Raw genomic sequence first — 24477 nt, forward strand, 5'->3', positions numbered from 1 at the left:
TTTTTCAGGTATAAAATGCCATCCATTCGATTAGAGTTTAAGAATGATCAAACGATTGACAGTATCACAAATACAAAGGTATTACTTAATTTTTATTTATAATACACATATTGATATTAACTGAATAGGTCAAAACTATTAAGTATAAGATTTTGTTTCATTTTCATTTACTTTTTTGTATTGCTTATAATATTTTTTACTGTTGGCATATATTAAAAGGTTTCGAATTCGAGGGGGGGATAAAAGTGCCTTTTAAACCATCTCAGGACCTATGTAATTACGTAAAAAGACTTTAAAGTACAGAACTATAAAGGTTCTATTGATTAGCAAGATCTCAGCGTACTGACAAAATAACCTTACTCCTTGCATGATATGAAATTGTATTGTGCTTATTTCTCTTTTTTTTTTGTCATAAGATAATTTTCCATTACATCTCTTTTATTTTTTTTTTTTTAAGGATGAAAATATCCATATACAGCAGCGACAAGTTTCAGGTTAGTTAAATGGATTCATTATCACTTGTATGTTACCAGATTTTCATGTTCTCTAATAAAGTAAAAAAATAAAAAATAACGATGCACGATCCATTTTCTTATTACCACCCTTTCTACCCGATGAATGAACTGACCAATAAATGAGTTCCATGTTAGCAACCTAAATTGACGACAACTTTTCCCTGGTATAATATCCACGTATTTTCTTTATCCATTGTTAGATTTGTTTAGGAGGTCAATTGTATCATCACCTTTTTTTTTAATATACCCGTCCAACTGTTTCTATTACCTATTCAATTAGGTAGGTATATTGATTAAATTATGACTGTTTGTTAATAAATGAAAATTCGAGAACACAAATTGATGAAAAATTATAACAGTTCATAAAAAATGGCGAGTAATGGATAAAAAATATTATCTTTATTTTCTTTATAATAGAAATTACTCGAATGCTACCTACGCATCTATAAATTGTCGAAAAACTTATGTTACTTCATTTAATTTAATGTTAAAACCATCTAGATAAGATATATACCTAGATTGAAGAATATTATAATTTTCTAACATCTTAATTGGAACTGATGATCTATTTATTAGTGAAACAAATTTATTCCATAAATAAAATAAGACAAAAAAAGATAAGTTTTGTTTATATATTTAGAATAATAGTAGGTACCTAGTAAAATTCATTACTTTTATTTTATTAGGAGTTGACTCGCGTAGAAATTCTACCCTACTTGGCATCAGCCAGCTGGAGGGAATCATAGAGGAAGAAAGTGAAGAGGATTTTAGGTAATGGTTTACTCAGTTGTAGATACTTAATTATCCCATTTTCTTAATTAGAAGTACTTCCAGTTGTAATATGAACATACGGACATTCTAATAAGTTTTATAGAGTTGCTGCGTTTTCTAAATCGTATCTTACTGTTATATGAATCAACATACAAAGTTTGAAATGGATATGACAATTCTAACATTAGGTTTTCAATAGTACCTTAATCTCCTACAATACATTGTGCCTTTGTATTAGTGAAGATATTCCCCTTACCGAAGTAGAAAAACAGAGGTGAATTCTTAAAAAAAAACTTTAGCCTTACTAAAATCAGTTTACCATACTATAATTTTAGTGAGGCAAAATTATCCCCTCTAAACTTTTAGTGAGCCTCATTGATTTTAGTAGAACAAACTGATTTTAGTGAGGCAAATTTTTAAAAAAGAATTCACCTTAGGTTTTTTAATAGTACCGTAACCTCCTACTATCTTACTAAAAGTTTATTTCCTAACATCCAATTTTCTTTTCTAGCAAATGTACACAGCTGGCCGATGATAGAGTCAGTTCTGGCAAGGATGTTTTCGGATTTAGAACTCCAAAGAAGTCGGGAACCATGGCTCTTAAGGAATGGATTTAATATACAATTGAAAACAAAATTAAAATCTGTTCATAGCTTACAAGTAAAGTGTATCTAACTATATGCTAATTGAACACGCGGAGAGAGGGGACATTGGGCTGTTTATTACACTAGTTCCCATAGTTTTATATTAACGTTATATTTTTTGTTGGCTAAGGCTTAACAACTTTGGCGACTTCAATAAATTTTGATTAGATGATTCATTCAGTTGAGTGTTTAATCGTTTCAACCACTAATTAAATTCTACAAAAGGGGTTACTTTGTGTAACATCATTGGTGGGGATGTAAAACAATTTATCGGCCATTAACAGCACTGATGTCTCTAAAGTATTACAAAGCTTGAACTAAAATATTATTTTATCCCTATATTAAATAATTTAATTATAGTAATACAATAGAGGAGGAAGGGGTTAACTAACTGTATGTCCTCACCCTGTGCCGACTTTCACTTGGGAAAATAAACCAATAGCGTCGGGAATATTAACACGGCCGAGTTGCTACAAAAGAGCAGAAAACAATTTGCTAGCAGACGAAATGTAACTAACAGGGGTATTCCAGGCAGTTGTTTGGTTATACATTTATTATTAAATCTATGAATGAAGGCCATGGAAGAGATAAGTCGGACACCCAAGACAACACCTACTTCTAAGCGCGGTACAACACCTAGAACACCCAGGTCTGGGAATAAGCACAGCCTTTTGGTTACTCCTAATAAGGTAATGAAAAATCTATGAAATCCAAGAAAATGTGATTCGAGGACAAACGCAGGAGTGACAAACGTCGGAGTGGACAGTGGCAGGAGTGTCTAAAATATTAAGTTAATTAAGTATTTCTAAACTAGTAAGGTTAGGTTAAGATATGAATATACAAATAAGCCCCTCGGAGGGGTTAGGAAAGAATAAAGTGAATCTGTCATGAAATTTACACAATTTTCGACAGAGAGGAAAAGAAAAGAAAAATAATAAATGATTTACTGATTAAAGCTCTAAGAAGCTATGTACTATAAAAAATAACCTATTTGAAAAGAGAAAAAGGGAGCCGAAGGAGTAATGAAATATTTTGCAGCAGGGAAAAAAAAGTAATCTTGTGCACGTGCAGGCAGCAGAATATACTACACCCCTGCTTTTTTATAAAGTTGTTTTTTTCATGTCAGGTTGGAACACCAGGACGGAGAAGTGGTAATAGCACACCAACTAGAGGCATTCTTAAAAGTAAGCAGAATAATTAATATATAAAGTAAAATGTCATAACCCAAATATCTACCTACCTGGATCCAGTATTGAGGATCTTTTTCGTCTGCTAGCAAATTGTTTTCTGCTCTTATGTAGCGATTTGGCTGTGTTGATATTTGCGACGCTATTGGCTGATATTCAAAGATCCAATTAATAAATTTAAAAAATTATATTATTGCCAGGAGTTTTCATAGCCCTAGCCTTCGACACCTCTGGGCTAACAAAACTTATTTCAATCTTATAATTTTTCATTTTATTATCCGCGTAAATTTGTCTATAATACTATTCTAGGCAGCGAGAAGAAGCGGCCTGGCCCAACAACCCCAATGTCCACCAGAAAGAAAGTCAGAAAGACATTGATCCAGATTAATGAAAATATTGAGACCAATTGCTTTTCTGATTCAGGAATGATAAAAGTTTAAATATTTTTCTCGAATTCATTCGAATCCGGTTCTCATCCATACAAAAAAACTATGTTTAGCATCGTATTATATCCAGCCTTCTACGAATATAAATATGTACAGTCATAAGATTAAAACCAGTATTTTTAGCCCGTGCCTTCGGCATCTCGGGGCTAAAAAAAACTGGTTTTAATCTTATAATTGTACATTCTATTTCTGCGAAAAGCTGTTTATAATCAGTTCAGTTCAGTCGCGTCTCTCTTTTGGACTGTGGAGTCCAGAGAATACGGCCACCCTGCTCCTCCATGAATTCCTTTTTGTGGCAAGTGCTTCAGCTTCTCCCCATGTTAATTTCAAATTAAAGAGGTCCTTTTCAGTGCTCCGCCTCCAGGTCATTTTTGGTTGTCCCCGTTTACGTTTACCAGTGGTGGGGTTCCATTTTAAGCACTTTTTTGGAAACCTATTTTGTTCCATTCTGAGCACATGTCCTAGCCATCTTAGTCTTTTAAATTTCACTTCTGCTTCAATACTATTGCACTTGGTCTTAGCATACAGCTCAATGTTTGATATTTTGTTTGGCCAGAATATTTTGCAAATTCTTCTTAGGCAGCTATTGTGAAATGCATTAAGTTGATTTGTTTCAGTTTTCACAGTTCTCCAGCATTCAGCTCCATAAAGAAGAACTGATTTTACATTACTGTTGTAAAGTCTGATTTTTGTTTTCAGAGCAAGTTTCTTTGAATTCCAAACGTTGTGTAGACTGTTGAAAGCAACCCTAGCCTTATCAATCCTGGTTTTAATATCAGCTTTTGAGCCATTTTCACTGCTGATAACACTCCCCAAATAGGTGAATTTGTTGCTTTGTTTCAATTGTTCACCATTTATTGTTATAGTTTGATCAGGGTTTGTAGGTATATTCATAATTTCAGTCTTCTTGACATTAACAAAGAGCCCGACTTGTCCTGCGTATTTGACTAGTCTATCTGTCTTAGCTTGTAGATGTTTAATTGTTTCTGAAATCAGTGCCAGATCATCAGCAAAGTCCAGATCTTCTAGGTGTCCTAGTATGCCCAGCTGGAGACCACGTTTTTTGTCCTCTGTGGTTTTCTTCATCACCCAGTCAATGACCAATATAAATAGAATAGGTGATAAAATGCATCCCTGTCTAACTCCAGTGCTTATTTTAAAGAAATCAGATGTCTTATTGTTTCCAACTGAAACACAGGCTTGGAAGTTGTCATAAAATTTAGTTATCATAATTATCATCTTTTCAGGTATACCATAACTTCTTAGTATTTTCCAGAGTGTTTGTCTGTGTATGGAGTCAAAGGCCTTAGAGAAATCAACAAAATTTACATGGAGTGGCTTGTTAAATTCAACACATTGTTCAATAACTGTCCTAAGGGTGAAAATTTGGTCAACACAGCCTCTTCCAGCACAGAACCCAGCTTGTTCTTCTCTTAGTTTATTGTCAATTTTCTCATCAATTCTGTTTAAAATAACTTTACATAGGACCTTGCTTGGGATAGAAAGCAGCATAATTCCTCTCCAATTATCACAATTGTTCAAATCTCCCTTCTTAGGTAGTTTTATGATTATACCTTTAGACCAGTCAGTTGGTATCTTTTCTTGTCTCCAAATTTTATCAAAGAGATCAGTCAGAGTCCTAGCAGAAAGATCTATGTCTGCCTTAAGCATTTCAGCAGTTATCAAGTCAGGTCCAGGTGCTTTGTCGTTCTTTAGACTATGTATAGCAGCTTTAACTTCTTGAATAGTTGGTGGTCTTGTGTCTATGTCTATTTCATGTCCTGGTTCTGGTTCAGCAGTAATTTCAGGTTCAGGTCTGTTCAACACTTCTTCAAAATGCGATTTCCACCTTTCAGCAACTTCTTTTTCTGTAGTGAGTAATTTACCATCTTTAGCCTTGATAGTTTCACCACTCTTTTTGTTATATTTGCCACTTAATTGCTTGGTTATGTTGTATACTGTTTTCATGTTACCGAAGTCAGCTGCTCTCTGGGCCTTTTCAGCCAGATTGTCAATGTAATCTCTCTTGTCTTTCCTTGTGCGCTTTTTGACTTCTTTGTCTTTAGCAGTATATTCAGCTCTTAAATTGCCCATGTCAGCCAAATGTTGAGCATTATGAATTTTGTTTTTAAGATTCTTTCTCTCTTCTATTTTGTTCCATGTTTCTTCAGAGATCCAGTCCTTTTTCTCTGGTTTCTTGTGTCCTAGGATTTCCTTAGCAGTAGATTGAAAGTTTTCTTTAATTGAAGTCCAAGTGATCTCAGTCTCGTCATTTAGGTCCTCTAAGACTTGAAATCTATTTCTGAGTTTTAAGACAAATTCATTCTTTATCACTGGGTCCTTTAATCTTGAAGAATCATATTGTCTGCCAATCTCACTCTTATTATCATGGCCAGTACGCTTCAGCTTTAATTTAATCTTACTGACAACTAGTTCATGGTCACTGAATATGTCGGCTCCTCTATAGCTCCTACAGTCTTGCATTGATTTGACCCATTTTCTATTGATCATAATATGGTCAATCATGTTTCTTGTTTGTCCATCAGGTGTTGTCCAGGTATATTTGTGAATGTTTTTGTGTTGGAATAATGTACCTCCTACGACCATTTCATTATTTAAACAGAATTCAAGTAAAAGTTCTCCATTTTCATTTCTTGTACCTATGCCAAAGTGTCCCATTGCATTTTCCGCTCCAGTCCTGTCAGTTCCTACTTTAGCATTCATATCTCCAAGAACTAGACACATGTCATGTTTGGGTACTGAGTTTCTGATTGATTGCAGTTGATCATAAAACTCTTGTTTTACTTCTTCACTTTTGTCATTTGTTGGGGCATAGCATTGGATAAGGGTCAACTTGCAGTGCCTTGATTGGAATCTAGCCTTAATTATTCTGTCTGATATAGGTTTCCAGTCTATTAGTGAATTGACATGTCGTTTTTGGATAATTATAGCAACCCCATACATATGTTGACTTTCATGACCAGAATAAAGTATTAGGTGGCCATCTTTGGTTGTGGTTTGTCCTTGTCCTGTCCATCTACATTCTGCAATTCCAAGTATTCCGATATTGTAACTTGTCATTTCTTTAACTACTTGGGCTGTTTTAGTTGACTCATACATTGTTCTAACATTCCAGGTTCCTATCTTACAGCTTTGCTTAGAACTTATTGGTCCTGTCATCAAGTTGATAGCTTCCTTTCGGGTTTCACCATCATCTTTCATATTCTCAGTAAACTGAGCATCAGTTCCAACAGTTCTTGTTTCATGCACACCTCTGGCTGTGTTAAAGCCATAAGTGTTTGAGGTTTTGTGGGTGGTTTCTGTAACTGTGATGATTTTTACAGGTAGGATAGTTAGTCCTACGCAAACCTTTCATATCCCTGGAAGGAAGGGTGACTGGTAAGGGGAGGGACGTCAATATCCCCCAGTACTTCAAGAAGTACCTCCTGCCCTTGCTGTTTATAATACGATGCGAGAAATAACTATTATTTTTTTAAAACAAAGCAGAAGAACAAGTTTTTCGTGATTAAACGTATATACCTCATATCCTTTTTTTTGACTACCTAACATTTGCTCTATAATTCTCTTTGTCCGTTTGCAGGGTTGTATATCAAGCATGGGATCTCTGCTAAAGGGGGACAAAAAAAATAAAAAAAAATATGGGAGACAGAAAAATGTGGGAAAAAAGTTTGAGTAGGTACCTACCCTTTTATTTTTCCATTCCCCCCTCCCCTTCCCCCTCTTTAGCAAGATCTTCTTGGGGGGGAGAAGTAGAAAGATATTTGAGAGAGGGAAAAAATAAATAAAATGAAGAGTACCGAAAACATTTTTCCCCCTCTTTGGGAAAACATGAAATTTTTTTACTGCCGTGGAAAAAAATTAATCTTGTGCAAAATATACACCCCTGATCCATCCATAATTTTTGTGCTGTGCTACTAAAAAAATGGTATCATCCTTATGGTATTACAACTTTACATGTTTGGTTTGCAGAGAATGACTCTGGCTCGGGTTCCGGCTCCTCCGACGAAGAAGAGGAAGAAAATCAGAAACCTATCATAGGCATGGTCACACACACACAGTACTAAATTAGTCCCCAAAGTTTTATTATAATGTTTTCCTATTTATGGCTTAAGAAGTTTGGGACTTTAATTGAATTTTGATTGGTTGGGTTATAAAGTGGAGTGTCCGAAGCTTTTTAACCAAATGTAATCTATTTTAGAGGTAATTTTGTCTATAATCATGTTGGATGTACACCAATTTATCGACTATTATCTTATCCCTAGGTAGGTGCTTTCTTTTGTGTTAAATGCATTTTTGTTACTTATTGTACTCTTTAGAAATACTGCCGTTAAAAATGGGACGGACACACATACAGTTACGTAGTACTTTGTTAATACATGTTGAGACATTGTGACTATTAAAATTGAAATTAGGTCCCCCCTCCACCCCCCGGACACCAGCAAGGCGGGGCAGACCACCTGCAAGGAAATTAATCAATACTTTAATAAAGGATTTATTTTTACCTGGAGCTTATAGTAGATTATCATGTTTTCGAATAAAGTGTACTTTGTAGCTGGATAAAAAAACGATCCCCCCTATCCCCTCCCCCTCTTCTGGATTACCTAATTGACCAATAAATGACGGGAAAGAGCAATCTAAAGTATATCCACGTATATTTTACATCCATTAGGTACCTTAATGTTTGATTTCATGATGATAATTCCTCTATAATACAAAGAACAATATTTGTCTGTAAGGAAGAAGCCTCAGATTTGGCTCTCCTAAACGAAGGATTTAAGCTATTCATTGGGTTTTTATTATCCTTTTCCCATTTTAAAAACAAAATAGTTGGGAAACTGATTAATATCCGCTGGATTAGAACCAGTTCTGAGCCATACAAAAAAATCACATATCGTATTACAGACAATTTTCCACGAATATTAAAATAAAATCATTAGAATAATACCTTCTGCCGCTTAGAGCTAACAAACTGGTTTTAATCTTAGACTTTTTCATTTTGCTTTCCGCGAAAAGCTGTCTATAATACGATGCGATAAAAAAATAATTATTCCCTCTCTTTCTATAATTAAGATTGTATTGATTGATTGTTAGGATGGCAAGAGAGGTAAATACCAACAGTATGGCAGACTCGTATTTTGAAGCTCAACATTCCAGGGTTGTTACCTCTAATAGAACTCTTAGCAGGTAATTTACAATAAGAATTATTCTAATGGGATGTTTTCAGTGAGGGAAAAGACATTGTATTGTAAATTGTACACTGGTAACCAAAATGTTATAACTACGATATCTCAGGGATCTAAAGGGATAAGACAATGGCCGTTCAATTGATACACAAAATAAAATTAACCCTTCTATAGATTGAAAGGGGGATGTGGAAAATAACCATTTGGGCAGGGGGGGGGGGGGTTTACTCGAGAACCCTTAGAGCTAGAGGGAGCTAATTTTGGATATAAGCTTCTATGGGGCCAAAGTTACTTTTAAAATTATCGTCGACCCCCCACCCCCCCCCCAAAATTTTTTTTTATTTTTTTTGGGGGGGCGGGTGGATTATACTATAGGATGTTTCTCATAAACGACTTGAGATAAATGGAGCAAACCTTGGGATACAAGTTTTGTAGGCCTATATTTGATTTTATAATCCACCCCCCCCCCCCCCCAAATTAGGGGTTTGGGGGTGAGTGGGTGGTCAACGATAATTATAAAATCAAATATAGGCCTACAAAACTTGTATCCTAAGGTTTGCTCCATTTATCTCAAGTCGTTTATGAGAAACACCCTATAGTATAATTCACCCGCCCCCCTCCCCCCCCCCCCAAATTAGGGGTTTTGGGGTGGGTGGGTGGTGAACAATAATTCTAATATCAAATATAGGCCTACAAAACTTGTATCCTAAGGTTTGCTCCATTTATCTCAAGTCGTTTATGAGAAACACCCTATAGTATAATTCACCCGCCCCCCCCCCCCCCCAATTAGGGGTTTTGGGGTGGGTGGGTGGTCAACAATAATTCTAAAATCAAATATAGGCCTACAAAACTTGTATCCCAAGGTTTGCTCCATTAACCTCAAGTCGTTTATGAGAAACATCCTATAGTATAATCCACCCGCTCCCCCCAAAAAATAAAAAAAAAATTTTGGGGGGGGTGGGGGGTCGACGATAATTTTAAAAGTAACTTTGGCCCCATAGAAGCTTATATCCAAAATTAGCTCCCTCTAGCTCTAAGGGTTCTCGAGTAAACCACCCCCCCCCCTGCCCAAATGGTTATTTTCCACATCCCCCTTAGTGGTTGAAACGTTTAGACACTCTATAAAATGAACAAACCTATGAAAATTCAATAAAAGTACCCGAGTGTTAAGCCAAAGAATAAGAAAACGTTATTATAAAACTTTTTGGGAACTAGTGTAATAAACAGCCCAATGTGTCAATTTTTTAGCTACCTAGGTATTTATTTATTTGTGTTATTTATAGGCAAAACACACCTCGTTTGAGTGAGGACGAAGTTAACAAGTTGTTGGATAAAACGAAGATGAGATATGACGTGGAGATTAAAGAGCTTCTAGATGACCATAAGGTAAAATTTACATATTTTTTTTTTTTTTGGGGGGGGGGGGGGTTTAACCCCACTCTATTTTTTTCGTTTTGGGAGGGGGTTAAGTTAATCCAATGTTTTTAAACTAAGGGCATAAAATTTAAGTTTTAGTGTTTTTTTTTGTGAAATTCTCATTTGCCTATAGTCGGGACTCCCAGATAAAGTCGAAAATCAAAGGGATACTGGGATCACTGGCCGATAAATTGATGTACATCCCAAACAAATTTACCCTCAGGTATATTAAACTTACGGGTTGAAACGTTTTAACTTAATGAATCAACCAATCAAAATTCACTAATATCCCCAAAGTTATTTAGCCAAGGAATAAGAAAACTTTATTATAAAACTTTGGGGACTAGTGTAACTGATAGCCTAATCTTCTCTCTCTCAGGGCTATATTGTTATTATCAAATTTTGTTTTAATATTTTTTTTTATTTTTCAGACCTCCTTCATACGCTGGATGAGCCTAATTCACCGAGGCTACAGCATTATAACTTTCGGCCTTGGATCTAAGAAATCTTTATTGGAGGAAAATAGCTTTATATTTTGAAAATATAAAAAAACGTCTGTTAAAACCAAACACCAGAAAACTAAGCTCTAGGTATGTAACTACTTATGGGATGGGGACCCTGTGCCGACTTTCAATTGGATCTTGAATATCAGCCAAAAGCGCCAGACGCTACAAAAGAACAGAAAGCAATTTGCTAGCAGACGAAAAAGGTCTCTAGGGCAGTTGTGTGGGTTATACATCTATACTTATACCTTTATTCCTGCACTTAAAATGATATATTGCTATTATGTGAAATGTGAATAGGATTTTAAACAAGAATTTCTGAAGGATTCAGATGTTCTGGTGGTCAATGGATACTTTCCTTCACTTACTATTAGGCATAGTTCACTTTACAAATTTTAGGGATCTAGAGGGATAAGACAATGGCCGATAAATTGATGTACATCCCCAATGATGATACACAAAATAACCCCTTCTGTAAATTATAATTAATGGTTCAAACGTATAGACACTCAATTTAATGCACAAAAATATACAGTATACGTTACGAAAAATGACCGGTTTTTAAAATGGTCTAGCTCCCCCTGTAATGAAGTTGTAAACTTTTTTTTTGTATGTGTGATCTTTATATACATGTATAATGGGGTTTGTTGCGGTAAATTAGATCATAGAACATTTTACGGCATTCAGCAGGCTATTAAAGAAAATATTCAAAATGAAAAAATTCAGACCCTTATGTTTTTTAAGTGAATTTTGGTTTAGCCGAAAAATCATAGATTTTGAGGTCTTGATACATACTTTTTGGGCTCAAATGACTTGTATGAGAGCTAGGAATTCGGGTAAGGTGTCTATGGAAGCAGAATTTTATGCTGATAAAACTCGACACAACCACTATGCTTAATTCAATTTTACTATGTGATTTTTCGGCTTAAGTAAAATTTACTTTAATAAATAAGGGTCTGAATTTTTTCCTTTTGAATTTCTTCTTTTATAGCCTGCTGAATGTCGGAAAATGTTCTTTGATCTAATTTTACCGCAACGAACACCATTATACATGTATATAAAGATCACACATACAAAAAATAGGTTTACAACTTCATTATAGGGAGGGCTAGACCATTTTAAAGACCGGTCATTTTTCGTAACGTATACTGTAAGTTTAATAGTTCCCAATGTTGTTGAGCCAACGAATAAAAAAAAAACGTTAATACAAAACTTTGGGGACTAGTTTAATAAACTGTCCAATGTCCTCTCTTCCTTGAGAAATTTACTTTACTCTTTTAGTTGAAAACTTTCTTCATTCGTTCATAAACTAAGGCCATAATTATGACATAGTGAACTATGAAAATTCTCAGGTCAATATTGGACAGCATAACTGATGATATTTTAGATATTCATACAAGTTACTCCTCAACTCATGAACAAATACAGGTAGATTTTTTTTCTGTTATTTATCTACCTATCTACTTGACATGTAAGTGATTGATTCTATTCTCGACCAACCTCATTTTAATTTTAGTTTCAAAAAGAAAAGAAAATTTTGTAGGGGTTAATTTTTTTTATGGAGGTGATTTCTTTTTGGAGGGGGGTTGTACCCTCCACCAAAATAGTTATAAACAGTATAGGACCTATGAGAAGCTGTATTGTAGTTCTTTGTTCAGTAGTTAGCGAGATCCCTTGGTACATACAGACTGACACAGATCCTGTTACTTTTATAGGTATAAGGATAATTCTATGTTATTTATATTTTAGAGCATTCATGATTCCTTAGAAGAAGATCTGTACCTGATAATTCATAACATTGATGGACCTATGCTCAGGTTTTTATAGAAAAACAGCCATCTCCAATAGTTATTTATCGCATCGTATTGTAGTCAGCTTTCCGCGGGTATTAAAAATAAAAATATAAGATTAAAACCAGTTTTGTTAGCCCCGAGGAGCCGTTGGCCTGAATTAAGAGGACTGGTATTAATTTCATGTTTTTTATTCTAATGTCCATGGAAATTGTCTTTAATACGATGCTATACATCATTTTTCAGTATGGCTCAGAACTGGTTCTAATCCACTTGATATTAATCGGTTTCGAAGTCATACTGGACTAGTAATTACACTACATAAGCATAAGCAATGACTAAGATAAGTTATGATACATTAAAATTAAATGGTATTTTCAATAGTTTGAAAATGTTGTTCATTTTTGTCTTACATTAAAACTCAATCTGAAAAAAAGTACAATTTTGAAATTGTCCATATTTTGTATTTTGCCTGTCTACTCTATATGTGTGTAATGGTGAAAAGTCCTATTAAGGCATAACTTATTATTTTTCAGACCAATTTAATACATCACAATGATTTTTAAAATATTTTGAACCATAATTAAATTGACGTGGCTGTTTTTGTATAAATAAAAAAACTTCAGGAACTCAAAAGCTCAGACATGTATATCTCAATTGGCTAATCATCCCAGGAATAGAATATTATCGCTTAAATTAAAAGTTTATAGATTTTTTGTCGTTTTGGCATATGATTCAAGAATAAGACCTTCAAGATCAAAGTTTCTTAGACTAAAAAAGTTACTTACTAACTATAAAAAAACGTTACAATGCTTATGTTTTGTTTTTAAAAATATTGAAATGTGTTACCTAATAAATCAAAAGAAGATTTATTATTGATTTCAACAAAAGCTTCTTTAAATCTCCTTGTACTTATTCTTACCCATTATTTATTTGTACTTATGGATGACATGTTGTCATCCTTTTTTTACTCTACATCCTTACTTTTCTTAAAAATCGTTATTATTAAATTTGTGAACTGATAAATAAGTGATATTTGATATCTGTAGAGTAAAGCTGTTGTGTTCCATAGACCATATCAATGCCCCGTTGATATGGGACCAGTTCATGTTAGCAAGGTTCAATTTTGTCTGGTTTGACTGTACCACCTTCCTTCCATACAAGGTAAATAGTTTATATTAGCCTGGTTCAATTTTTATGTACCACCTTTCTTCATACAAGGTAAATAGTTTCTATTTGCCTAATTCAATTTTGTCTGGTTTGTCTGTACCACCTTCCTACCATACAAGGTAAATAGTTTATATTAGCCTGGTTCAATCTTGTCTGGTTTGACTTTACCACCTTCCTTCCATACAAGGTAAATAGTTTATATTAGCCTGGTTCAATCTTGTCTGGTTTGACTTTACCACCTTCCTTCCATACAAGGTAAAAAATAGTTTATATTAGCCAGGTTCAATTTTGTCTAGTTTGTCTGTACCACCTTCCTTCCATACAAGGTGGATAATTTATATTTTAGTAAAAGCCACATAAAAAAAGTTGTTAAATAGTAAAAATTCATTGAGAGGTAGGGGCCATTTGGCTGTTTATTAAACTAGTACCCAAAGTCTTATAATGGCGTTTTCTTATTTGTTAGTCTGACAACCTTGGGACTTTAATTGAATATTATTGGTTGGTTCATTTAGTTAAGTTTTCAATCGTTTCACCTACTAAGTGTAAGCTGTAGGAGGGTTAATTTTATGCATCAAAATTTGGGATGTACTTCAATTTATCAGCCATGGTCTTATCCCTTTAGATTCCTAAAAAAATTTACGAATCGTATTTAACACCCATGTACATCTTGAATTCTAGGACAAAAAATACATCATAGCCTAAAACCAATCTATAATATAATCTTTCAGGAGGAGGCTGCAGGTTCGAATGCCATGATGAAGGCCAGTGGAGGCCTCCAGCTTGCCTCTATCCAACATGTACTGGATGCACTTACTCCTGGAGCCAAAAAGATTTTCATCCTGCTTGCAAAGTAAGTTATTAAGAAATAAACTTAGTTTTTAAAAGCAAAAAAAAATGTGAAAATTATTGTTATTTTAGTTCATCAGTTTTATTACGTTGAATAAAATAAATATACCTGAATCAAATAATTTTTAAGCTTAAATGTATCATTAAAAACTTTGCCCTTAAAGATAGAAATGGGAGAAAAGCTACTTTGTTTTCTTTTCATGATCCACAATTTATAGTTAGTAATGCTTAACTTTTAGGATAAAAAATACTGAAATACCTTTCTTTAAACAATCATCCTATTTGTGTAGGTACCAGATAGACCACCAGGAGCCCCACTACCCTGGCATCCCATTCATGGAGCTGTATACCCAGTGCAGAGCTGACTTCTTGGTCACCAGCGACCTGGAGCTCAAAGCCCAGGTAAGGCTGTTCTTTCTCTTAGCAAAGACGAGTTTCAATAGTTTAATGTGTAATAAAGACGATGGGCTGCATTTTTTAATTACATTATCCTGTTCTTGACCAAAGGGTTTTGTATTATTTTGTGGAATAACTTTATTAACTACATGGCATTTGTTTTAAAGTCTTTTACTATAGGAAAAATTTCCCTCTCACTAACATTGATTTTCTAGGCAGTAAAACAATCCAGGGAGGAAGGGACATTAGGCTGTTTATTACACTAGTCCCAAAAGTCCAAAGTTGTGTAATAATGTTGTTTTAGCAACTTTGGAGACTTTTATTGAATTCTGATTGGTTGTTCATTAGTTTAGTATCCAAACATTTAGACCACTAATTGTAATCTACATAAGGGTTTATTTTGTGTATCATTATTGTGGATGTACATCAATCCCTTTAGATCCCTGAAAACTATCGTATATCATAAGCAATTTTTAAAAATGTGACATGAATACAGATCTAAAGAAACTTAATTTCTTGTATTTCAGTTGACTGAATTCCGTGACCACAAGTTGATAACCAGCAAGCGCGGGGGTGACGGGGTCGAGTACCTCATCATTCCTATTGATAAAACCACTCTCTCTGGCTTCTTGGAGTCCTATGAAGGATAAACAAAACGAAAATGTAAACAAAGATCAGCTGATTGTAAAACGTGGTACTAGTACGTGATTGCCGCGTACAATTATTTTATACTCAAAATTCAAATATCAAATATGAAATGAAAACAACCCTGCATTTTTAAATGTTTCTTTACCTAATGTGTTAGCAAATTGTTTTTATTTTGTATTGACAAATAGAAAGCTAATTTCTTAACAAAGAATTTATATACTTAAGGTTGTCCGTTGTTATACAGATCAACTGATATTTTAGCATGTTATAATTTGTACTAAAGCTAGGTACTATGTTTTTATTTTAACTAATAAAGTTGCTCTATAATTGTCTTTGTCAGTCGGTCTGTCAGTCAAAATACAAAAAAAAATCATATTATTCATATTTTTTAGGTTTCTATTTTCAATTTTTTAAAATCTTTCTTTCCCCCTCTCTTTTTATTACCTGCTCTATAACTCACTTTTTCCGTTTGTCCATTTCAAAATTTTTTTGTGCTTTGCTTCTTTTTAATGTTGTCATCCTTGTTGATATTTAAGGATCATTTATTTTGAACAGAAAAAAACTGTAATATTTGTGTCGTAATATATTGAGGTCTATTAATTTTCTAGATGCGCCTATTGAGAATGTTGTCATCCTTGTTTAAATGTAAAGTTTAATGGGAATACGTACCTATTCTTTGAACTTGAAAAAAAATTATTCAATTTCCGTCATATGATATACATCAAAGTAGTTTAACGTTTGTCTGTATATTTTATGTATCGCGAGTAATTTTTAGTTCTATTCTTTTAAGATTTTTTGCTTGTAGCTTAGATTTTCATAACCGATTGAGTTCTCCATTTTAGGAAAGCTTCACATAGATCCCAGTTTAAGGCTATTTTATATTCAGATTTAGGTATTAGGATGGTTTTAGGATATTGTTTTACCCTGTCTAATCCCTTCCAATTCAGAGCGCCTAGGTTCTGGGCGTAACCACTATTTTATAAAAATGCTATATTAAAAAGTTTCAACCTATATTTTTAAGGGTGAGGGGACAATTGTTCATACGTCGTTGACTATAGAGTAGCTTTACTACAAAAATTGGAGTGGATAAAAAACAGCGAAATTACAAAACAGCGAATGTTACAAAACAGCGAAATTACAAAACAGCGAATGTAACAAAACAGCGAAATTACAAAACAGCGAATGTAACAAAACAGCGAAATTACAAAACAGCGAATGTAACAAAACAGCGAAATTACAAAACAGCGAATGTAACAAAACAGTGACTGTTACAAAAATATAACTATGTAGGAATTTTTAAAATTTATTATTCAAACAAAAAGAAAACAAATTATACATTGAATCTTTGAACAATTTATGACTTTAGGAACTCTTTCATGTTTACTCTTGAGGGACAACTTCAACATATCCAGCCTCTCTGTCCTCCTGTCCTTCCTTAATGGGTTAGGATTGGTGGTATGCCCAGTAGAAACTGAGTCGATAGAGTGGTTTAATATTTTTTATGTATAAAATTATAAAAATTGGAAGATTTTCATTTAAAATTTTGAACTTTTAAAAAAAAATTTTATTGTAGATTTTTGTATATTATATATATAGAGTATATTATTTTTCGCTGTTTTGTTACATTCGCTGTTTTGTAATTGCGCCTTTTTGTAACAATCGCTGTTATGTAACATTCGCTGTTTTGTTTTTAGCTGTTTTGTATCCACTCCCAAAAATTGGCAAGTTTAAAATGAATACGTATTCCATGAACTATGTGTGAAATGTTTTGCAACAAATAGGCTTGCTTAAATGCACATATTATTGCCTTAAATTATTGGGTATAGAATACTAGGTCTAACAGCAACGCCCCTAGCATATTTTATTTAAAGATTGTATATATTTTTTTTTGGTTACCACGAGAAAATTTGCTATTTTTTTACCGAAAGTTAAATTCTAAATGGTTCGTTAATGTATGCACTCTTTAAAAAAAATATTAAATTTGAATTAGTACATTCCTGTTGACTTTTTGTATTATTATTACAGCTCTAAGCAGAATTGTTATTTAATCGGTGAAACCAAGAACCCCCTCAATGTCCCTCAATGTCCCTCTATTATTTGTGATTGCTTGTTTATGTATATTTTAAAGCGTTGATATCATGCCTTACATAATAAAGAATCCCAAAAGCGTAATATGATATATATCTAATTAAAATTAACGTGGTAAGGGGTGGGCTTGGAGAAGTTCTTCACTGACAAAGTAAGATATTTTAATTTTGTCATGAATTTTTATTGCTTACTACGCAAATTGGTAATGAAATGCTTTCTTTTCAGTTAAATACCAAACTATCAAACATTTTATAATCAAATGCTAATTAATTGTAATTTTTTCTTTAAGAGTTATGTATAAGCACATTTTGTAGCCGTTTTTAAACATTATTCTACTTGGTGATATTTTATCAAAAACATACGCTTAAAATCTGTGATTTTATGTTTTTAAAGTGCCAAAAAATATTGTTCTCCTTAGAGTAAATTATATAAAAGTTCGAATTTTATAGATTATGGCATTATTTTAATATATTGTGATGATTTTATTTCCCTTAACTAGTATTTTTTAAAGAATAATTTATTTTGATAATATTTGTGTCTAAATATTGCGATTTAATAGGTAATGATAGCTATTTTTGTATGTTTTACCAATGATATTTTTTTCAGATTTTATTTTCATTTTTAAATGAATTGTTTCAAAATGGATTGTTTATTGACTTTGTGGTACAAATTTTATCTGAATGTTGTGGGTGCTACATATATCTTTAAAGAACAGGTTTAGTCTTTTTAGGGTCAGTCTATCCGTACGTCCGTTCGTAACGGTTAGCTCTTTTCGTTAATTTAGACTTTTTTTAATATAATGGAGGGGATAATTTTTTTTTTTTGGGGGGGGGGAGGGTAAAATGGCCGCGCCAAAATTTTTTTTAATAGGGATTTTTTATTTTTGTTCGGGGGGGTAACTACTAAATGGTTAGGGGTGCAAGGTAGGGGTAAATTTTACTTGGGGGGTATTCACCCCTTTACCCCCCCTCCCTTGGACCTCCTTGATTGTCCTATCTATTTCAAACTTTGCATGATGATTCATTTAACAGTTATTTATGATTTTAGGAATCGAAGCAACTCTGAAATCGTTACCTTAAAGTCAGTACGTCCATTTGAAACATGCTGATAGTTTTACTTTTTTTTCGACAAGAACTTTTATTTGATAGGTATAAAGTTATCCAATTCTATGATTTTTGGAATTGTGACTCCTAGAACAACAAGGTACAATATTATATTATAAGCGAGGCATCCCTATAATCAGATCCTAAAAAATAAAAGTATGTCCTATTAGTGTACCCTGTATTTACGCAATTTTGCCTCAAATTTATGTACAATTTTGTTAAGACTTACAAATTACTGTGCTGCTTTTTAAGTTCTGACACTCGACAAGAGTTATTGTTCGTTTGTATTTCCTTCTGATTGTAAAGCTTCTCTTTTATGAATGTTGTCATCCTTGTTTAAAAAATAATCTATTTGAAAAAAAACCTATTCATGTCTTTTTTTTCAGACTTATTATTATTTTTTTATTTAATTGTTTAAAAATGGATTGTTTATTGACGTTATGGTACAAATTTTACCTGAATTTTGTGGGTGCTATTTATGTTTTTAAAGAACAGGTTTGTTGCTATTTTACTAACGCGCAAATTGTTCTGTAAAGCTTAGGTCACTAACTATTAACTACATAGAAAGAAGAGATACTCTTAGATTTAAATATATGAACGCTTAGATTTCACGACATTTGTCATGAGAGTCTTAAATATGTATTTATCACGTGTTTTAAGCTGTTCTTGAGTCCTCAACTATTAGACGCGTTACATTTTATGCTCAAGCTGTACGTTGTTTCTGATACTCTATATACATTCGTCTATGTAAGTCTTAAACCAGGGATCTAAGGGATAAGACAATGGTTAATGAGTTATGTACATCCCCAATGATGATACACAAAATTACTCCATTTGTAGATTACAGTCAGTGGTTCAAACGTTTGGACACTCAATCAAATAAACCAACCAATCAAAATTCAATTAAAGTTCCCAAGGTTGTTAGGCCAATAAATAAGAAAACGTTATAATAAAGCTTTGGGGACTAATGTAATAAACAGTCCAATGTCCCCTCCCTGCCTGGTCTGAAACAGTACATTCAACAATGAATTGCACGATTGCTGAAGTGCAAAAACCATGACAATGTTTTCAGTGCGAAGCATAGTAAAGGACCCACGGATATTGCCCCACCCGGAAAACAAAAACCGGATCAAATAATATGAAATAATTACGGAAAGGATTTTTTTCTCAGAATTTAAAGCCATAAAATGAACAAATGTGCGAAAAGCTTTTCAAGAGCTTTGGGGGAGGTAACGTTGGGCCTTGGACTGGGGCTTTAAGTTTTATTCAAATCCATTGCATTAGTATTGTGCATTCCGAAAAGCCCTTTATTATGTTTTTTTTTGCAACTATGCAACTTAATTCTTATTTTTGGAAATTACATCGCAATGTCTGGTTTTGTTTCTACAACATGAAAAAATTTCGTGGGTTCCCAAGTGTATAGTGCAAATTTAAAACAGATTTTCTCAGTCTTTTTTCATCTTCCAATCAAATAACACAGTTGAATAAATACTTTCATAGTGTTTATATTGATTTAAAACATAAAAATGAGCTGGTTTTTAAATATAGCATATTATATATATTTAAATGCAGTTGGTACTTATTATTGTATGAAAGAACAGGTATACATATCAGGGAGGGAGGGGACATTGGGCTTTTTATTACACTAGTCCCAAAAGTTCAATAATAACGTTTTTTTTATGTGTTGGCTAAACAGGGACTTCTAATGAATTTTGATTAGTCGGTTTGTTAAGTTGAATATCCAAACGTTTTAACCACTAATTGTAATGTACTTAATGGGTAATTTTTTGCATCATCATTGAGGATGTACAGTACATCAATTTATCGACCATTGTCCTATCCCTCTAGGTCCCTGAAAGTTACCTAAATACAAAAAATTAACAATTAATGAGTTATAGTATAATAGCTGTTGATTTGCCTTCCAGTTTTATTTACTTTAAACTAGTGGCCGTGATTCAGCAAATAATTCCATTTAAAATTGCTGAGAGTTGAATATTTAGTGGCGTAAAACTTGTTTTGTGTTGTAACTAAACAGAAGCGGGCAAGAAGGGGAGAAAAATAGGAAGTGGGTCAAAAGAAAATTTTTACTTAGAATTGTTTGTCAGAATCCTAGTCTCTTGTCCCTGCATTAAACATACGATAGTTATAATCGGAGGTTCAAAGCTATTTTATTTTACTATTGTTCATGCTCCGCTTCTAATAAACATAATTATCCCTGTTCTAGATATGGGACCGTCATCGTAAGCCCAGCGTGCCGGCCAACTGCGAGGGAACCAATATTGTTATCACTGGCGGCTCCCGGGGTATCGGGCTCGAGGCCGTTAAAAAGCTACTGAATCTCAAGTGTAGGATAATTGGTAAGTTATGTTTAGTTTGGCTTTCTGTACGTCTTAATTTTACACAGTTAGCAGGGTGATTTATTCCAGTTTCGTCTCTATTGAAAATGGGATGGTGCATTACAAAAATCATATCAGCCAAGATTTCATTATGTAGAGACGGGAAAATGGAATCATACATTGTCTTAATAGAGAGACAATACAGTAATCATATATTATTTTTTTGCTTTTATAAAAATGCCTTCACCCTCTTAACTGTAATAGTAAAGAAGAATTGAAGTCACAAAATTTTTAGGCATTTATTTTTCTAATTATTCCTATTTTATTTGTGCAATTATCCTCTACCCCTTTAATTCTCCTTTTTATAGGGTGAGCTATACCGTTCACTTTTGTAATACAAATTGCATTTTACATCCTTTAATCATTACATCTACCTAGGTATATATTGTAATATTGGACGCTCAATTTAATAAACCAACCAATTCATTAAAATTCCTTGAAGTTGTTAAACCAACGAAAAAGAAAACGTTATTATAAAACTTTGGGGACTTGTGTAATAAACAGACCGATGTCGCCTCTCTCTCTCTCTCTCTCTCTCTCTCTCTGCATAATCTTCCTTTTTTACTTTAGTTGGATGTCGGAGTGTGGACCAAGCGGCTAAGGCACTCAATGCTAAGGAATACAACGAACAGCTGACAATCTTACCACTGGACCTCATGAAACTTTCTTCTGTCAGATCTTTTGCTGAACAAGTATGTATCTTTCTATCTTATCTGAAAATTTTGCGTGTTTCGTGCGTCAATTTACCATGGAAAGGTCACTTTTTGGACGTTGAGAATGTTGATCAGATTATGTAGGGGTTAGACATTTAGGGGAGTGTATCTATTCCCTGCTGACCATGAAATAACTCCCGCCCCCCTCTATTTTATTCTTTTGTTTATTATGATGTTTTTATCTTCCTAATTACTTTAACTTTTCTACCTAATCTAGGTACTTAGAAAACAAAATAGATTTCTGAAAATATTTTCATTTTAAGGTAAAATCTACAGGAATACCAATCCACTGCCTTATCAACAATGCTGGAATTATGTTTGGACCTAGGTATGTATTTGATAATGTATTATTAATGCGCGAAGATTTTCTATATTTAGGGTATGTCTGTACTTCCATATGTTCGTACTCTATCAAAATTTTAGCCTACAATAAACCTAATCACTGTTAGAAGCATAGACGTCTAGTGTGTGGGGGAGGGGGGAGGGGTATTTACCCCCCTTAAACTTTAAAATTTAATTCTTCATTTTACCCCCAATAAAGAGATTAAAAAATACATCTGATTTTGCCCCTCAAACCTTTGATGAAACTCTCCTTACCCCCCTCAAAATAAAAAGCTTGGACGTCCCTGGCGAGGAGGTACTTTAATTTTAGACATTTAACTGTGAAAGTATACCTTGTATTGATATGAAAGAGTTATCCTATTATTTTTAAACTGCTCTTTGGTTATCATCTCTTAATAATTGACACAGAAAGGGTAACAATATTAAAGCATCAATTTTACATGTAGGTAGATTTTACCAAAATATTTTTACTAGTTATTTTTATTTTGAGCAATTTTATTTAAAAAATTGGTTTGGTTGGGCAGTTTATAGATGAACTCTTATTTCCTCTTTCTAAAGAAGGGATGATGATAGCAACTTTGAAATAAATTGATTTCTAGGAAAGAAACGGAGGACGGATTTGAGTGTCAGCTGGCTACAAATCATATTGGACACTTCTTATTGTCCCACCTCTTATTCAACAACCTTGAGGCAGGATAATTGGATAATAGTTATTCATCACATCGTATTAGAGACAGCTTTCCGCTGATATTAGAGAATAAAAAATTGTATGAATAAAACCAGTTATGTTAGCCCCGAGTGGCCGAAGGCCAAAGGTGACACAACTGGTATAAATTTCAAGATTTTTATTTAATATTCTTTGACAATTGTCTGTAATACGGTCGATGCTATACATGATTTTTTAGTATGGCTGAGAACCGGTTCTAATCCAGTGGATATTAATCGGTTACGAAGTCATACTGGAAAAATTTTATATTGTGTTTATCCATTTGTGCATGGTACAGGCTGCTGGCACTGCTGAAAAACCTGCCAGGATTGTAAATGTGTCTTCTATTGCCCATTATTTGGGATCCTGGATGGATTTTCAGGTAAACTTTATGCCTTAATTTGTTAGGGTAAAAATAATACTTTTAAACAATTACATGAATACTTTATGATATAATTATAATAAATTATAGTTTTATTTGGGTATAAACCCAAGGATCTATAGGGCTAGGACAATTAGTCCGTAAATTAACGTACTCCTCAATGATGATACACAAGATTTCCCCTTTATGAAACTTAAGATTTATGGTTGATACGTTTAAACACTCATTTTAATAAACCAGCCAATCAAAATTCACTAAAGTTTCTATTAAAAATCAGACCTTATTTCTAACCATATTCTGATAAATTCAAGACCCTATGATACACTTCTATCGCACGGCCAATGAAAATGCGGGAACAATTATTACTTAATGTTTAAGGATCTGCATGCGACGAAAAGATATTCTCCCGAACAAGCATATGGAAATAGTAAAGCTGCTCAAGTCATGTTCTCCCAATACCTGGATTCTATGCAGGTCAGCTTTACTTTGGTCACTTATACAATATTAGCGGTCACGCCCGTAGAGGCATCTATGGAGGGAGGGGGGGGGGTGAGCAGGGGTGTATATTCTACATGGGATCCCCGGCTCAGGGGGGGGGGGTGAAACAAAAAATAAGTGGTTGGAGGGGAAAAAAATGTAAAAATTAAGAAAACTGAAAACATTTTTTTCCATTTCCTCCCCCTCCTAGGTGAAAAATAAAAAAATGTGTGGTAGGAGGGAAAAAATAAATAAAATATAGAGTTCTTAAACTATTTTTCCATTTTCCCCCCTTCTTGGTTAGAAAAAACTAGGGGGGAAAAAAAAAAAAAAAATTTTAGCCGGGGAAAAAAAATAAATCTTGTGCAGAATATACACCCCTGGGGGGGAGTGAAGACAAGTCATGTTCTCTCAGTACCTGGATTCTATGCATGTTAGCTTTACTTTGGTCACTTATACAATACTAGAGGCCACGCCCCTAGTGGCCTCTAGGGGCCCTTTGGGAGGTGAAAGTGGGGGGGGGGGGGGGGGAGAAGTTGACGATCCATTTTCAATTGTAGTTTTAAAAGAAAAAGTAAATAACATTTTTTTTTATGGGGGGGGGGGGTAATATTTTTCTAAGGGTAATTTCTCTTTGTAGAGTGGGAGTGGGAACCCTACTCTGAAATAGTTTGTTCTTTGCACTTGTAACTAAAAAAGAGGGATAATATAATTAGAATCTGGAGCCGAAGAAT

General features: G+C 33.8%; 2 protein-coding genes across 5 annotated transcripts in view; both read left to right on the forward strand.

Moving 5' to 3' along the window:
• Nucleotides 1–18231, forward strand: Orc2 (origin recognition complex subunit 2). 2 transcript variants are annotated; one of them, XM_080166490.1, is made up of 21 exons: nucleotides 1–78; nucleotides 458–494; nucleotides 1202–1286; nucleotides 1798–1888; nucleotides 2503–2619; nucleotides 3057–3114; nucleotides 3427–3537; nucleotides 7551–7622; nucleotides 7997–8046; nucleotides 8674–8768; nucleotides 10051–10153; nucleotides 10615–10699; nucleotides 10985–11060; nucleotides 12039–12114; nucleotides 12436–12503; nucleotides 13103–13148; nucleotides 13524–13640; nucleotides 14375–14496; nucleotides 14783–14894; nucleotides 15416–15823; nucleotides 17850–18231. In XM_080166490.1, exons 1-20 carry the CDS (start codon nucleotides 16–18, stop codon nucleotides 15536–15538), a joined length of 1707 nt encoding a protein of 568 aa, XP_080022616.1. In that variant the 5' UTR covers nucleotides 1–15; the 3' UTR covers nucleotides 15539–15823; nucleotides 17850–18231. The 2 variants fall into 2 exon arrangements, with proteins under 2 accessions (XP_080022616.1, XP_080022617.1); XM_080166491.1 differs by having other exon boundaries at nucleotides 15416–15761.
• The window catches only part of LOC145323896 (polyprenol dehydrogenase-like), a 12113-nt gene continuing 5864 nt past the window's right edge, over nucleotides 18229–24477 (forward strand). The window contains exons 1-7 of one of the 3 annotated variants that reach the window (XM_080166492.1): nucleotides 18229–18339; nucleotides 20952–21084; nucleotides 21694–21815; nucleotides 22100–22164; nucleotides 22778–22868; nucleotides 23183–23266; nucleotides 23645–23740. In XM_080166492.1, the coding sequence (XP_080022618.1) occupies nucleotides 18250–18339; nucleotides 20952–21084; nucleotides 21694–21815; nucleotides 22100–22164; nucleotides 22778–22868; nucleotides 23183–23266; nucleotides 23645–23740 (681 nt within the window). In that variant the 5' untranslated portion in view covers nucleotides 18229–18249. Of the gene's footprint in view, nucleotides 18340–19113; nucleotides 19223–20177; nucleotides 20329–20951; nucleotides 21085–21693; nucleotides 21816–22099; nucleotides 22165–22777; nucleotides 22869–23182; nucleotides 23267–23644; nucleotides 23741–24477 lie in introns of those variants that run through there. The other 2 variants (XM_080166493.1, XM_080166494.1) reach the window with 2 other exon arrangements.

Source organism: Acartia tonsa, chromosome 7 (assembly GCF_053477335.1).
Source record: "Acartia tonsa isolate MP-2025a chromosome 7, ASM5347733v1, whole genome shotgun sequence".
NCBI lineage: Eukaryota > Metazoa > Arthropoda > Copepoda > Calanoida > Acartiidae > Acartia > Acartia tonsa.

Excerpts from the sequence above, each read along its gene's own strand:
- Orc2 (XM_080166490.1), top strand. The coding sequence starts at position 16 with ATGCCATCCATTCGATTAGAGTTTAAGAATGATCAAACGATTGACAGT. Across the intron at positions 79-457 it reads ACAGTATCACAAATACAAAG|GATGAAAATATCCATATACA; the intron begins GTATTACTTAAT and ends TTTTTTTTTAAG. Across the intron at positions 7,623-7,996 it reads AAATCAGAAACCTATCATAG|GTCCCCCCTCCACCCCCCGG; the intron begins GCATGGTCACAC and ends AATTGAAATTAG.